This window comes from Amphiprion ocellaris, chromosome 16 (genome assembly GCF_022539595.1).
Source record: "Amphiprion ocellaris isolate individual 3 ecotype Okinawa chromosome 16, ASM2253959v1, whole genome shotgun sequence".
NCBI lineage: Eukaryota > Metazoa > Chordata > Actinopteri > Pomacentridae > Amphiprion > Amphiprion ocellaris.
In genome coordinates, this window is record NC_072781.1 from 25,984,700 (window position 1) to 26,000,919 (window position 16,220).

Here is a 16,220-nt window from a genome sequence, read left to right on the forward strand (position 1 = left end):
CCAGGGATTCACATCCAGAGGTCTGTTTATAGTCGAGCTTAGGCAGGAACGTTTAATTAAGTACAGGAAATGACTGTGGTTTTGATTAAATATAAATAATATGGTTGTGCCTGTAAACCCTGTGAACCATAGCAGACCCGCTCTTTTCCCATCCTTAAGTGCTGCCAGAATCTAAAGATACCCATAAAAAATTGGAATAGTTTGTTAATAATAACTGCAAGTTAATATCATGCTGCAAGACCCGGCATTTGGCAAAATAAATGATATTGCCAGTGAACGTATATCTGATACATTCACTATAAATGCATTTGTGACTTGTTAAATACATTAATCAACAACAATCCTCATTACAGTCGAAACAGAATTCATAGCTTACAAGATAACCTTAAATGATCACAATATCAAAAGGTACAAGAAGCTATTTCACCCAGTGTGTTGGTGATAATGAAAAGAGCTCCTGAAACATACTGATACAAGCATGTTTTATTGAAAATACATGAAAAACAAGGGTTACGATAGAATGGAAAAAATACAGACAAAGGCAATGGACAACCAAGCAGGATGGTAGAAGTAAAGGAAGGAAAGTGTTTTGGAAATTAAAGAACTCCATGAACCCAATAAGGGAATGATATTAATGACAGAGGCAAATGAAATATAGTAAGGATGAGCAAATGCACCGGGTGCTTCTATGCATTAAATAATCAGTGTAGTTACATCCAGCCAACATGGATTTATTAAACTTAATACCAATAGAAGCTATTTTGGATTAAAGCCACCTATCATCAACAAAAAATGCCTCTGAAATAACAAAAAAGGTGCCAATAATCATAATAAACCCAATCTCACCAACATCACAGATGCAGTTCTGTTTTAAGGTTTCACATGGGCAGCCAATGTAATATTGATCAATTTAACAATAAACATCTGATCAATCACTGTGGCGCCACATATCAAACCCATACTGTATACCGGTCTAAGTATTAGCAGGGAAACAGAGCCAGGGGTTGGGACAGACTTAGAGAGAGTCATGAATCAGGAAGTGATTCCTGCTGTGCTGCAGCAGCAGGTGACCTCTCTGTGACCTTTGGCTCCCAGGAAGTGTGTGTTTGCACGAGTGTGTGCTACATTGTGTGTGAATGCACGTGTGTGTGTGTATGTGTGTGTGTGTGTGTGCGTGCGTGCTTGCAGTCAGGTGTCTCTGAAGGGTGTATTTAGAGGAACAGTTTGTCCTGTTGCACACAGAGGAGCAATGTTGAAAACTCAAGCAAACAACTGGATGTTGGACTTCCTATTTTTATGGCCTGTACTGCTGCGATTTGTAGTTTTTAACAGCTAAGCTGATGGGGGAGGAGGCTGCACCACTGGCCCCCAGTCTGTAAGTACTGTACTGCAGTTAGGACTATACAGTGCTGCACAGATCATGTCACATTGGTACTTTTATAGGCACTTCTATGTTTATGTTGCATGCTCTGCATACTGTGTGCACTGTGTCCACACTCTTACTGTTTTGAACAATGGGAATCACTTTTGCCAGCTTTCATATTTCATTTTGTTCTGTTAGGTTGTTGGGGTGAGGGCAAAGATATTAAAGGAGCAGTTCATCTTTATGACATAATTGGTACAATTAAATATTTGCTGTCTTTCAGATACATCGCACTTTTACCTGGCTTCCTCTTTATCGTCTTTATCCTTTCCTTCCCTCTACTCTTTCTCTCCATACTCTCCTCTCCACCTCCCATCTTCTTCCCCTTTACTTTCTCCTCTCTTTTCCTCTTTCCCTCCTTTTCTTCACTCCTGTCTTTTAATCTGTACTCCCCTCTGCTTTTTCCCTCTATACTCTCCGCCTGTCCTCTTCTCCTTCTCTCTCCACTGTCTCTTCTTTTTCACTTCAATCTAATCTTTCACATCTTCACTTTCCCACTTCTCCTTTATTCTATCCTACCCTGTACTTTCCCTTCCCTCCTCTTTCCTCTCCTCTTTTCTTATTTCCCCTACTTTTCTCTCTCCCATCCTCATTTTTTCTACCCCCTCCTTCTCATCCTCCTATTCTTTTCCTCTTTTTTAACTCCTGTTCCTCCCTCATTTCCTCTTCTCTCTGCTCGTTCACATATTACTCTCTTCTATAGGAAAACCATTTTCCGTCCTCTTTTTCTATACTCCCCTCTGTCCCTCTATATTCTCTTTGCCTCCATTTCTTTCCTTCCTTCTCTTTCTTTTCTTCCTTCTTTCCTTTCTATTCTCATCTTTTCCTGTACCATTTTCTACTCTTCTTTCTTTCTGTTTCTTCTCTCCTCTAACATTGTTTTCTTCTTCCTCTGTTCCTTCTCCCCTTCTTATGTCTGTCCTCTCCTCTCACACCCTCACCTTTCATTCCTTCTCCTTTTTCCCTCTTCTCTATTCATTCATTCTCTCTTCTCCTCTTTTTAACCTAGTTTTCTTCCCTCCTCTTCTTTTTCTTCTCTCCTCTGCACTCTCTAACCCTCCCTTTCCTTTCTTATACTTTACCACCTCGTTTCTTAATCATTTCTCCTTTTTTAAATCTATCCTCCTAAATACCCTTTCATTTCTCTCTTCTCTTTACTTCCCTTTTTTCTTCTATCCTTCCCTCCACTTTTTCATTTTCTTCTCTATTCTCCTGTCTTTTTCTTTTCCACTCTTCCTTCCTTTTTCATCTCCTCTTTTGCTCTCTCTTGTGCACTCTCTTGGCATAAATGTTACTTTCACATCATCTCCAATGCATAATGACACATTATTGAATTATTACCCTGTATGCAGAAAGTGAATCACAATGCAATACTTCATATAGGCCACACTGACATGAAATACCTGAACGAATGATCACCAGAGACTTGCACAAAGCAGAATATAGGAGGTGTGGTAAGCAGAGACATACTTTGCTGCTTTGAGAGCTATTTTGCTGTTTTCCCCGCAGGGTGGAAGAAAGTTCACCCTCATTCGTGTGGTGGGAGATTTCTCTTGTCTCTTGGTAGCCAGTCTTGTCTTTGTCTACCTGAGGCTGTGCATCATCTGTTTTCTCCATTTTTTATCAGCTGCTACATTAAAAAATACATTCATATACACCTAAATTACATGCTCAATTAGGTTTTATAAGAAACACATTTCTACTGGTCAGGTAACAGTATGACATAGACAAACAGTTTCAACTTTCAAAGAGCTAAGAGGTTGGAGGAGTGCTGGTGTCATAAATCCAACAGGACTTCCACCCTGTAGATTAGTGGTTTGCATCCCTTGTGACGCCATTATTTCTAGACTTAAGTTTCATTTTCATTCCTCTTTACTTTTGTTCTACCTCACTGTTTGTTTACGCTCCCAAACTAATTTGTTTCTATCAAAAAATATCATGGCTTGAGTTCAAATACGATCCTCTCACAGGATAATAGCTGCATGTTATTGCTGAGTGTGCTGAAATGTTTTATAACAGTTGATATTGATAGTTAATAGTAACTTAGAATGATGTATTTTTAAAAAAAAAAGATCAGGCTTAATTGGAATTTAACCACCTTTGAATCTAACTGTTTCTAGTCTAATTATCAAAGTACACAGGATAAAGGAATATAACAGAATAGAATAGAATAGAATAGAATAGAATAGAATAGAATAGAATAGAATAGAATAGAATAGAATAGAATAGAATAGAATTACCTCACCTTAATACACTTTAAATAAAGAAGAAAGTAAAACCATATGGAGGGTGACCAGGGTGAAGCTTCTGATATATTAATTACTCAGAAACTTTTTTGTGATACATCCCAAACTATTGAAAATATGTTTAATTCAAGCAGTTCTTGAGAATGCAGTGCAGTGGCTTAGAAACATATTTTTAGGAGACAGAGCTCTGTACAGATCCTTTTTAAGGCTAAACTGAGTTTTGGCTGTGATTTTGGTCATTTCAGCCGAGCAGGTGAGGTCGTGTGTGATTTGTCCGGGTCCTCAGTCCTGATGCTCATCGGTGTTTGGTAGTGAAGTGTTTGAGGACCATTTCTTTTTTCCTTCTATTTCTTCTCTCTCTCTCGCCCTTTATTTCTATGACAGCAGGATTCTCTCACGTCCTCTTTTCTTTTCTCATTTTATCTCCTCTGTGTCCTCCTTCTAACTTCTCTTTGCTTTTACCTCTCCTCTTTCTTCTTCCCACTCTGCCCTTCTCCTTTGTCCTTTCCACTCCTCTATTCTCTGCTTCTTCCCTCTTCAGCTTTCCTCCCTCTTATTGCTGTCTGGACTAGTCTCCCTATTGTGCTATCCAGACGTACATATACTACCAGTCAAAAGTTGGGACACACCTTCTCCTTTAGTGTTTTTTCTTTATTTTCATGACTGTTTACATCGTTGATTCTCATTGAAGGCAGAACTATGAATGAACTCACATGGAATTATGTAGTAAACAATAAAGTGTGAAATAAGTCAAAACATGTTTTATATTTTAGATTACTCAAAATAGCCACTCTTTGCTTTGATTACTGTGTTGCACACTCTTGGCATTCTCTCCATGAGCTTCATGAGGTAGAAGGAGTTCCCAGAGATGCTGAGCACTTGTTGGCCTTTTTGTCTTCACTCTGTGGTCCATCTCATCCCAAACCATCTCAGCTGGGTATAGGTCAGGTGACTGTGGAGGCCAGGTCATCTGACGCAGCACTCCATCACTCTCCTTCTTGGTCAGATAGCCACAACTTACACAGCTATATACAAATATAAAACATGTTTTGACTTCACACTTTTTTTGTTTACTACATAATTCCATATGTGTTCATTCATAGTTCTGATGCCTTCAGTGAGAATCTACGATGTAAATAATCATGAAAATATGGACAAACCATTAAATGAGAAGGTGTGTCCAAACTTTTGACTGGTAGTGTATATGTCATCATGCAGAGTTTATATTGTGGGATGGCTTTTGTTTCCTCCCCAGTCATCTCTAAATAAGTATTTGTTTTGAGCTCATCTGCCGCCTCAAATGAAACAACCCCGACTGCATAAATAAAAAAAATGGATATACTCTATGTCCTCTCCTCTTTTGATTCTCAGCCCATCAGTTCTTCTCCTCTTTGGTCTGTTTCCCCTCTATTTGCTCTCTCCTCAATCTCCACAGTGTGAAATCCAATTAATCAGCATACTGTAACGTCTCAGATAAAGCCAATACTCTTCCACTCTCTTTCTCATATGGATTTGAAGAGTTTCTTGTCGGCAAAGCAGCCTGAAACAATAGCACATACAAAAGAAGTTGATTGCACCAAAACACACAAACAGTACAGAGAACAGCGATATTGAGTGGACTTAATGCAGCGATTGTCTCCTTCGCTCTCTGGTTTCAGTTCGCTTCTCCTCCCCTTTATTTATCATTTATCCAATACAGCAGTTGCTCTTTTCAGATTTTTTTTTTATTGTGTCTTATCGCTCTTTGACTTGTGTGATTTGCAGTCATCCCCAGTCTATGAAATTCCTGCAGAAGGCTGAAACTAACTGGATCAAAAGAGTAGTATGAGGTCATGCTTTTTCATCCCATTTCTTCACAACAGTTGAACTCATTCAGAAGCAGCAAGATGTTTATTTTATGTTTAATATGTTATCTACACTGCTCACAGGTGTGGCAGTGTTGATCAGTTGGTCTTCCACTGTGATCCAGACTACAATATCTCAATAATTACAGAATGGACTACCATGAAATGTACATGTGTGGTGACCAGACGGTAAATCCCCAAAAATTAGATGATTCTGTGATTTTTTCTGTATGCATGTGGATTTTTGAATTTGTATAGAACTTCATAACAACTGTTAGATAGGTGGTCGTATAATTTGGTATAGATATTCATGGTCTGCAGAGTTTAAACTGTAATACTGATGAACCACTATGCAGTGCTTTCTTGATCTCCTGACCTTTTTGTATTGAGCTTTCTCTTATGTTATGAACTGGATAGATAGATAAATATTGGTAAAAGCATTCATTCTCCCCTAAGGATGAACAATTGTAACCTCAGTGATCCTCTGACTTTTATTTAGTGTGGATTGCAATTAAATTTTTTACGGTTCTTAAGGTTTCCCTAAGAATAAATTCCAAAAACTTTTGTAATCATCCTGCACCATCATTGTAATTAGAGAAAAAATAAAAATGAATACTTTCCACATCTGCAAGTGTATGAGGGTCTGTTAGGGTCTGTGTAGTCTTGCATAACCAGACTGTTGTCAAGCACTGACACAGCACCATGTAGAATGGTCTGGCTGCACCTCATTATCTGCTATAGTGTAATAAAAGCTCTGGTGTGTTTGTATTTCTTTAAACCATGCTAACCTAAGGTGGTAAACCTGGTTAATGATAACAGTGTGTTAGCATGCTGACATTAGCATGTAGCTCAAAGCATTGTGTGCATGTACAGGCTCACAGACACACCAGCATGACTGCTGACTCTCAAGGAACAAATATAATCAGAATTAGCTAGTTTGTATGACATGTTATGCGACCACATCAGAAAGCAAAAGTGTCGATAACTTGGCACAGTGATAAGGTGACCATTGTAAATGAGAGACAAGACTTCATGTACTCTCTTGGACAATCCTTCCTCAAAGGCATCTGACTAGCGTAATAATTTGGAAATGAGAAAAGCTGGAGGAAGCGCTTGCTGTCTGACTCAACTGGTTCTGTACAGCTGGCTGTTTGTTGTGTGAAGTGGGAATTAATGTCATGTTGTTAACTTTCAGAAAGTCACAAAACTTGTCAGATGTAGCCTCTTGAGTTTCTACACTGGTGAATTGTAAGTGGAGGAGGTTTAAGGTGCTCTTTAAATACACACTTTGGCCAAAGCATACCTTGGCCTGTTGTCTTTGTCATGAATTTCTGCACAAAAATTCAATACTCCTCATGCTTCCACCCTATTTTGTTGTTTTTCCAGAGGTATCCAGCAGCAGTTGTCCAGCTACAGGGAGACGGTGATCAGGCAGGCCTCGGCGGCGGCGGGCTCAGCCGTTCACCGGGACGACGCACCAACCTGTGGCATCTGCCACAAGACCAAGTTTGCAGATGGCTGTGGGAATTTGTGTTCGTACTGCCAGACCAAGTTCTGTGCCCGCTGTGGGGGGCGAGTCTCCTTGCGATCTAACACGGTGAGGAAACCTTCCCTTCAGGCTCTTTACTCTGATTTGTATCCTGTGAAAACCACAATAATAACTCAAGTTTGCTTTTCATAACAAAACCACAGATTTCTATTTTTGTCAAAAACCACACAACAGTTTATATAATACATTATAAGTGAGCATTTAGCCAACTCTTACTGACACATATGGGGATGACAAAATACTGGAAACATTTGCTTAGTGTATAGCAGTGCATTGAAACAGCAGTACAGCTTCCATAATTACCATTAAGTTGATTTAACACCTTACTGTGGTAGCCAACTAGACGAGTAAAAACAAGATAATTATTTCACCAATGTCTAAACCAACTATTAGAAAATGACTTAACAAATATATTTTTTCAGGTTTTTGAGATAAATAATGGTATGCACAGATACAACATTATTTCAATTGCTTATTTTAACATGCAACTATCATATAAGGTTATATATATGTTATGTATATGACTTGGGTGGATTTATTCATCTATCTATCTATCTATCTGTCTGTCTGTCTGTCTGTCTGTCTGTCTGTCTGTCTGTCTGTCTGTCTGTCTGTCTGTCTGTCTGTCTGTCTGTCTGTCATTAATTTAATAGAATTAAATAACGCAGGTGGTTCCTATCCCATGTAAAGCACCAGTAGCAAGGCAAAAAGTAACACACTGACCACGTGAACACACAACCACTCTTACTTTCCACTGAAGTTAGTACCTCTGAAGTTACTAATAAATGGACACAAATAAATAAATGTAAAAATACAATAATAATAAATAAATAAATGCAATAGTAGAAAAACGGAATTATGTTTTTTATCATTTGTTTAATGATAAAATGATAAAATAAGCTTTATATTTGTTGCTTTCAAGACACAGATCTCTCTTTTTTTGATCTGAATCAATTAATCAATTTAGGTTTTTTCTATGGAGTCATCACAACAAATGTGTGCGCACACAAAAATTCTGTTTCCTACACTTAAAAATGTACATAGCCACAAGGTTCGTGCCATCATGGAGCCAAAAATCTGCTCTCAGTACACTTCTAACACATGCAGCTGTTCACAGAGGTATATACTGTATGTCATATCAAGCCTCAGGTGGTGGAACTCAGGTGGAGGTGATGAGCCATGGCACATATGTGTGTGTGTGTGTTTATGTGTATATATACACACACTCTGTATATATACATGCTCTGGAGGTGTGCTGATATGTTCTGTAGATGAGATCAGTGTGTGTCACTGTGTGACTGTGCTTATGCGTGCCTCCACCCATGTGTGTGAATGTGAGCTATGGCTGCATGTGTGTGTGACCCAGGCAAGGCCTGGTAAAGGTTAATTGGGCATTAGACTGAGCTGTGGACAGAGTGGGTGGTCTCCCACTCTGTCTCAGTCTCCCAGGGGTCCGGAGGTGCCCTATACACACTCAGTGGGGTATCCATGTAGGTGTGTGTGTGTGTGTGTGTGTGTTGGTGCTGCAAGACGAGTCTTCCTCTGAATTAAGTGATGTCCCGTCTCCCATCCCATTCCCCTCCCCTACATCGCCGGGGTGGCATTTAATGACCTCACACACACGCATGCACACACACGCATACGCACACACACACACACACACACACACACACACACACACACACACACACACACACACACACACACAAACACTCAAAAATACATCCTAATTAGTTAGTGGCTGACGTGGGGAGAGTTCAGCTGTGGGGCTCTGGCTGGTGTATTAAGAAGGGGGCAGCTGCATTCAGTGGAGAAGCTCTTTGAAAGGTAGATTTAGCACATGTACACACACAGGCAGGATATATTTCAATCAAACAAAGCCTTCACAGGGTACTACTTTGGACTTTATATTTTTTAATATCCTACTTTGATTATTGTCCAGTGGTGGCTGTGTAACTTGTGACAGCTGTTTGATACTGTTATTTATAGGGATGCAAATGTTAACCTAAGTAAACTGGCAGTGTTATTAATCAATAATCATTTTTTAATGAATGAAATACAGTGTACAGACATTCTTCTTAGGCTAATAAAAATGATTACTGCCAGTGGAGTTCACACCATTGTAGAAGACATTACAAATCTGAAGAAGAGATAAACACCTTGTATCATAAATTAAATAACACAAAGTATTAACTAAGAATAAACTTGCAGAGTTAATGCTTCTATCTGTTGCTGTACAATGCTGGGCCCAGACAACAGCTACACATAAATGAGATCAGACTCGATGTTTTGGATACATGCAGCAATTAAAACTATTTCTGACCCATTTTGCAGCTGGAAACAGCTGCTTAGTCTTAAGAAATGAGCACAAATACTGTTGCATCAACTTTATCAATCCAGGGATTTTGTTAGTATTCACTAGTACAACTAAAATACAGACAGGTTATATTAATCTTTTCATCGAATCCTTTGAAAGAATTTCTGTAAAAACAGTAAATTAAATCCAAAAACAAACAAAAATACTGTAAGGTAAAACTCATTCAACCATGTGTTGTCTTTGACTGTAGAGTTTACAATACAAAGCATGTGGGGGAAAATGTGATTCAGTTCTTTTACAAGCAAACATTCTGTTCAACAGCCTTTTAACCATAAAGCGTAAAAATTTTACTGAGGTGTCAAAAAGGCATCTCTATGGAGGCGTCAGGCCATGTAGTGACGTGCAGTCTTTAGCTGTTGACAATTGACTATTTATTGGAATAAAAACAGACATGTAAAAAAAAAATCTTTAGCATTTGCTTTTTTTTTGTTTGGTGAGAGTTCCACATGTTATTAGAAACAGAACTATCTGTGTATCAGTGTTTGCTACTGGCAGGGCTGTAAGATCATTGCCATGCTTTCAGATATCATCTTTGCTCACATTCTCTCTGTCTTTCCTTTCATTATACATGGATGGCTGGCTGGGCTGCAGGAGGAGAAAGTGGTGAGTGCTGTGTTCTTTTTCTTTTCTGGACTGCATAACTCTGCCTGCAACCTTTAAGACGATGCATCTTAATGGGTTCAGACAGTATGCATATATGTGTGTATGTACCTATTAGTCTTTCTGTCTGCCTGTGTGTCTGTTATTATTATTGCAAGCCGTGCGAGGTGTATCACTAGTAGCGGTAGCAGAAGTAGTGGAAGTAACCTTAATGTTATACACACAATATGTATTATCATTTAATTAATGGTATCATTGTACAGTGATCTTGCAGACTAAATTACATTCTCATTATCAACAAAACATTCATATATTTTCTAAATCTAATGGTATTCCTTTATCGTCACCCAGCAGGCCATTTATACAGATACACAGATTTGTTTTTCAGAGTGTGCTCTGTCTTCATTAGTATATAGCCTTTTAGCTTGACATGTCACCAGAAGCATATTTAGAAGTAAACAATACACTAACTGATCAGTGAACTTCATTCACTTACCACAGCCTCTCTGAAAACAAAACAAAAAACAACAACAAAAAAACACGAGTCAAATCCTGAATGCATGGAGCCCAAGAAGCACTGAATAGTAAATGGTCTGCACTTATATAAAGTTTTTTGACCTCAGTGAAACTCAGAGCGCTTTATCGTGTGTTTCACATTCCCTTGTATGAATGAAGGTAGACCTCCCATGCTAAGGTCCTCGCCTGCCCTTGAAGCAACTTTGGCTTCAATGTCTTGCTGAAGGATACTCTGGTATGTTAAGGGGCTGGGGAGTGAAGCACCAACACTGCATTTGGAGGACAGCCCACTCTACCATCTGAGCCCCATCCACCCTAACTAACCATTTGAAGTACATTTTTGACAATTATACTAAGTCCTAATTTAAACAAGACATGCTGTTTTAGATATGAATTGCTGGTGTGTCTGTTGCTGTTTGATTTATCCATGCTCATATGTCTCACGATTGTTATCGACAGTCACTTTTGTTGCTGCAAGCGTCAATCATGATCAGGATTTGTGATCTGTCCAAAATGCATGTGGGATGGACTCCATCCTTGAACACTCTCTTCATGAAATTTGTGACTGTGTCGCAATTTCCATGTAATGTTCTGAAACTGACGACTACATTCACACCAACCTCACACCGCAACTGGCTGGTTGTGCAGACATGAGACTGAAGGCAGGGATTGTACCTTTTTTTCTCACACTCTTTCCTCATTTGCCATTTAATTATTTGTGGCACTGCTCATGTTAACAACTCACTGCAACCCTATCAGTGTCTGTCTAAACAGATTATCTAAAAATGTGGGCTGTTATCCCTGTTGTTCTATATCATGTCTCTCCTCTTCCTCTGACATCTAGCTTTTCATACCACTTTCTTGCACAGCTGCACTTTTTAGAAACTGTGTCGCCCAGAGATTGCATGCACAATTTTAATGCAGCTTATATAGATTTAGAAAGTTGATTTCAATCTCTCAAGGAGAAAAACTTTAAGTTGTAGTTTGACTAAGGTAACCCTTTCAGTATAGCTGTATATGTACGAACATAAAGTTGTTGTCATCACAGTGAAGTCTCCAGACAACCAGCAGAGACGCTCTCACAGCTTTCCAAGCACCTAAACAAACCATAGCCATTTAGTCTATTTCACTGCCACAGTAGGATGCACAAACCTGAATGCTTGCAAGTTGCTTTATTTTCACAGTTGCAGGACATGCAGCGAACGATCAGATATTACAACATGGGGCTGAAAAACCTGACAGCCTATCTAATACTTTGGAGTTAGTAAGTGTTTGGTGTATTAGTTGCTTCCTGTTACTGTAAAGAAGACTTCCTCATGTGGCCTTGTTAAATAAAAGTTAAGCAGAATCATACGATATGATACTGTTGAAAAGCATACCTGGCGAACATGCCTTTAACACCTTCCTGTGCTTGTGTAGTTGTGTAAGGTTTAGAACCTTCCTTGGCCTTGGCAGCCTTCCTTCAGGGCAGCTGCCAAACTGGCACTTTGATGATACTTGGCTGGGCTTAAACGCCACGGCTGTCCAAGAGTGCTTTGGTGTGCTGTACATAGCAGGCTCCCACTTTTGCTAAAGCTCCGTACAACAATCACTGGCTCTAAAGAGGAAAGTTTTGGCAGAATGGAGGCCTTATGTAGCACTAGCTGTATAACTGGACAGCAGACTGGGTTTGAATTACTGTTTGACATGGATTCATTTAATTACTCGGGGATTGATTAATCATGCATAGTGGTCTAAAAGTGCAAAGTTACTCTGTCTGCTTTTTCCGCTCCACTCAAAGTTAAAATGTTGGCAAGGGTAATTCTGGCCCTGAATGATGTATGGTTTAACACCGTGTTGTATAGTGCAGATCTGTTTTATAATAAAGTACTATTTCCACTAGGTTTCTAGGGGTCTTTCAGGTCACGTCTTGGGAATATGTAGCTCACAAATTTATTAACTTCACTTGTGTAAGCCCCTTTAATTGACATTTAACAGCACAGTTTGTCAAATAATACTGTAAGTTGGGTCCTTATCTTAGTTATAAAAGGCTTAAAATGGTGTTTGTTCAAACTTACTTAAAGAATCAGAATTTTTTTTTAAACTCTGTGGATCATTTGCATTAAAATTCCTCTCTGGTTGAACTGGCTGAAGTTCTGCTAGCCCTTTGCACACATTTTTGTACTCGATCAATGTAATTTTAGTCTTTTGGCATGGCACGCTGACTCATGTAATAGCTGAGTTTGCCAAACCAGAATTAATTGTTGCCATATTTTTTTCATAAGCATCATCTTGTCTGTTTACTGGATTCAGCGTGTACTGAACTGGGATGAGTGAGCTGTCTTTTTCAAGAATCAGTTTGAAAGTGGATGGACAGAAACAGATAAATAAATAAATTACCAGACACAAGGACATGCAGTGTGTGGTTGCATGCGGCCTAGCACTAGCGTGTTGTGCTAATGATATTCAGGGCTCATTATCTGTAGTGATAGCTGAGCTCTAGTGGAGAGATGAGTGCATGTTGTTGTACTGAAGCCAAGTGTTTCTCACAGAAAGGTCCATTTTTGAAGTCTTGATTCCTCTTCTCATGGGAGACTAGTGTGTGTGTGTGTGTGTGTGTGTGTGTGTGTGCGTGTGTGTGTGTGTGTGTGTGTGTGTGTGTGTGTGTGTGTGTGTGTGTGTGTGTGTGTGTGTGTGTGTGACCGACACACACACACACACACACACACACACACACACACACACACACACACACACACACACACACACACACACCTTTTTCGCCTTTTCTCTCTCTAACTGTAATGTCCAGGGCTGTGTTTCTGTGGGGGGATCTGTGCTTTTATGTGACTATAACTCACACTGCTGGTAGATTGCTGTTTTTAGACCAGTTCTGATTCAGAATTACTGGTGTTTTCAGACCTCCGATGTTGTTAACCAGCACCGTAATGCTGCTTTTATAAATATACTCTATTTCAGAACAGGGCTTTTTCCTGTGCAGGAAGAGATGGAGAAGATGCCGGAAACTGTCTGACTGAAATGTTAGAAGTTCTAAAAGTAGATGGTCAGATTGCAGCTGTTTTGTATATTTTCTCCTAACTCCGTGGAACATTTAGTGCTTTAATAATTATTTTCATGATCAATATTTCCATCCATTTTTTATTTAATCTATTCTGTGTATAAAAACATAATATTAAACTGAAATGATACAGGGGAGAAATTGGGGGTGAACCTAAATTTAAATATACCATTTTTCACTGCAGACATTTGTACTTGTCAAACACAGGCATAGATGAAAACATTAATAATTGCTGTATTGGACTGCAACATTACAAGAATGAGGCCATTATCAATATTATTAGCCCTGCCTGTGCTTTTCCTGTTGTGACAAGCCCAAATGTCTGGTGTGAAAAATGATAAATGAGTGACAAGGAAGTTGGCAAAGCTATTAAGATTCAGACTGGTCTTTTTTTTTATTTTCAAAAAACAAAATGACAAGTGTAAGATGGACAGACCTTTAAGCTAAATGTATCCAAGTAAAGTTAGTCAAATGTAAAAATGACGATCACTAGTTGAGTTGGTATTTAACTTATTGTAGAGGAGGTGGATTTTATCTTGTAAAGAAAACTATGACAGAAGATGTTTGGGATTCACTGGACTTCAGATGTTTTTTATTTTATTTTTATAAATGTATGTGTTAGTTTAAAACATGGCAACGCAAATGCAAGATGTATTTCTGTTGACAGGCAGCAAATGATTCATGAAGGTCATTACGCTGGTGCAAGGTAGTGTTAGTAGCTGAGTAGTATTTTGTAGGAGTGTGTGGTAGCCCAGCAGTGGTAGTTTTGCTTAGTATATGCAGTACTCTTAAAAAGTATCTGCCCCCTTCCTGATATCTTATATTCTTGCATATTTCTGACACTAAAATAGTCCAGATCACCACACTAAAATTTGTGTATTGAATGTTAGATAGAGATAACACACACAAAACACAAAATGCAGTTTTTAAATAATGATTTATTGAAGATTTATTTAAAACCATAGAGGAATGGTGATCCACTCTGCTCTGCTCAATAGTTTTAATTCGGCCACAGTAGATGGTTTTAGATAATGAACTACCCTTTTATGGTCTGCCACAGCATCTCACTGAGATTTAAGTCTGTACCTTGATTCGATCACTTTAAAACCTTAATTTTGTTCTTTCAGAGCCAGTCAGGGGTGGACTTTGCTGTGTGCTTTGGGTCATTGTCTTGCTGCATGAACCATTTATGTTGAGTTTCAGGTCATGAACTGATGGTGGATATTCTCCAGGTGGATTTTCTGATAGAGAGCAGAATTCGTGGCTCCATCAGTGATGAGAAGTTGTCCAGGTCCTCAAACCATCACGCTACCACCACCATGTTTTACTGTAGGTATCATGTTCTTCTTGTGGAATGCAGTATTAGCTTCACTCCAGATGTAACGGGACCCATGTCTTCCAAAAAGTTCCACCTTTAACTCATCAGTCCACAGGATGTTATCCCAAAAGTCTTGGAGCTCATCCAGAGTTGTGGACAGAGCCTTTCATTCAGTTTTTTTTCCACTGTTTCCCCCTCTTGTCAGTCTTTTCAGTAAAGTAATGTCATCATGTCCTGACTTACAGCTTAATACCACTTTCATGTCATATCGATAGACTGTATAGAAAATGTGGAGGTTGAAGTAGTGAAGGCAACACCTGTTTAAGTGCCTTACATCTGTATTCTTTCTAACAGACAACAGGGGCAACTCCTCGGGTTTTCAAAGGAGTGTAACTGTACAGAAGTCTATGAGAAAATGACCCCACCTTATGATTGACGGGTTGCTATCATTATCACCATGCATGATTTCCTCGAGTTCAGATTCACCCATCGCTCTTTACATCCAGTTTCAAAAGTGAAACCAGAGTGCCTGACTCACTACTTCCGTCTTTCATATACAGTCTACTGTCACACCATAGTTACTCTAAAAAACAGTTTCCCACCGGAATGCATTGTATATGACACTATCCAAGTAAAATAATTACTGGTAAAGTTACATTTTCATCAGGCTACATTGTGTCTGAGTTGCCACTCAAAACAGCAGCATACGCAACCAAACATCAAAGTAGTCAGCCAAAGCACATTGTTAAAGGCCATTAGTTGAAATTTAATAGATATAGAAGTATATGGAACAAGTCATATTATTTTTAACTCTCACATGTCTAATTCTTCAGTAAAACATCACTCAGTGTTACTACACTTTGCTCGAGCTACACTCCTGCAGGCACTAATAGAGTTTTTAGCAGTATTTATTATTCAACATAGTCAGGATCTCCAGTAATGAGTGAAAAATATCAGCACGGAAAAACTGACAGCTACAGTCTTGAGCTGTCTAATGACGTGAACAATCATAAACATGGGAATGTTTCCCATCATTACCTTCCCTCCCACATGATGTGAATATGGCTAATGCACAGACATTAAAGTGATATCGGCCTTCTCATCTCACTCCTAGAAAGACATGCAACGGCGTGTTTCACAAACGTTGAGCTGTTGCGTTAAGTCGCCTGTTTTATACACGTAATAAACCTTTTATACAGCCACAACCTACTGTCAGTCGGCTGGACAGTTTGTAGAATTTGATGCAGCACTTACTCTCACTGCTTACTGCTCAAAGCTTTCTGTTGGCT

The 16,220-nt window shown here is 39.0% G+C and overlaps 1 protein-coding gene across 33 annotated transcripts in view; it reads left to right on the forward strand.

Annotated features, from left to right (window-relative positions):
* The window catches only part of LOC111570507 (regulating synaptic membrane exocytosis protein 1-like), a 109,821-nt gene that overhangs the window by 24,606 nt on the left and 68,995 nt on the right, over window positions 1-16,220 (forward strand). For 32 of the 33 annotated variants that reach the window (XM_055018442.1, XM_055018447.1, XM_035949552.2 and 29 more), the window contains exons 3-4: window positions 6,900-7,110; window positions 10,031-10,042. In XM_055018442.1, the coding sequence (XP_054874417.1) occupies window positions 6,900-7,110; window positions 10,031-10,042 (223 nt within the window). The remainder of the gene's footprint in view (window positions 1-6,899; window positions 7,111-10,030; window positions 10,043-16,220) is intronic. The other variant, XM_055018444.1, reaches the window with a different exon arrangement.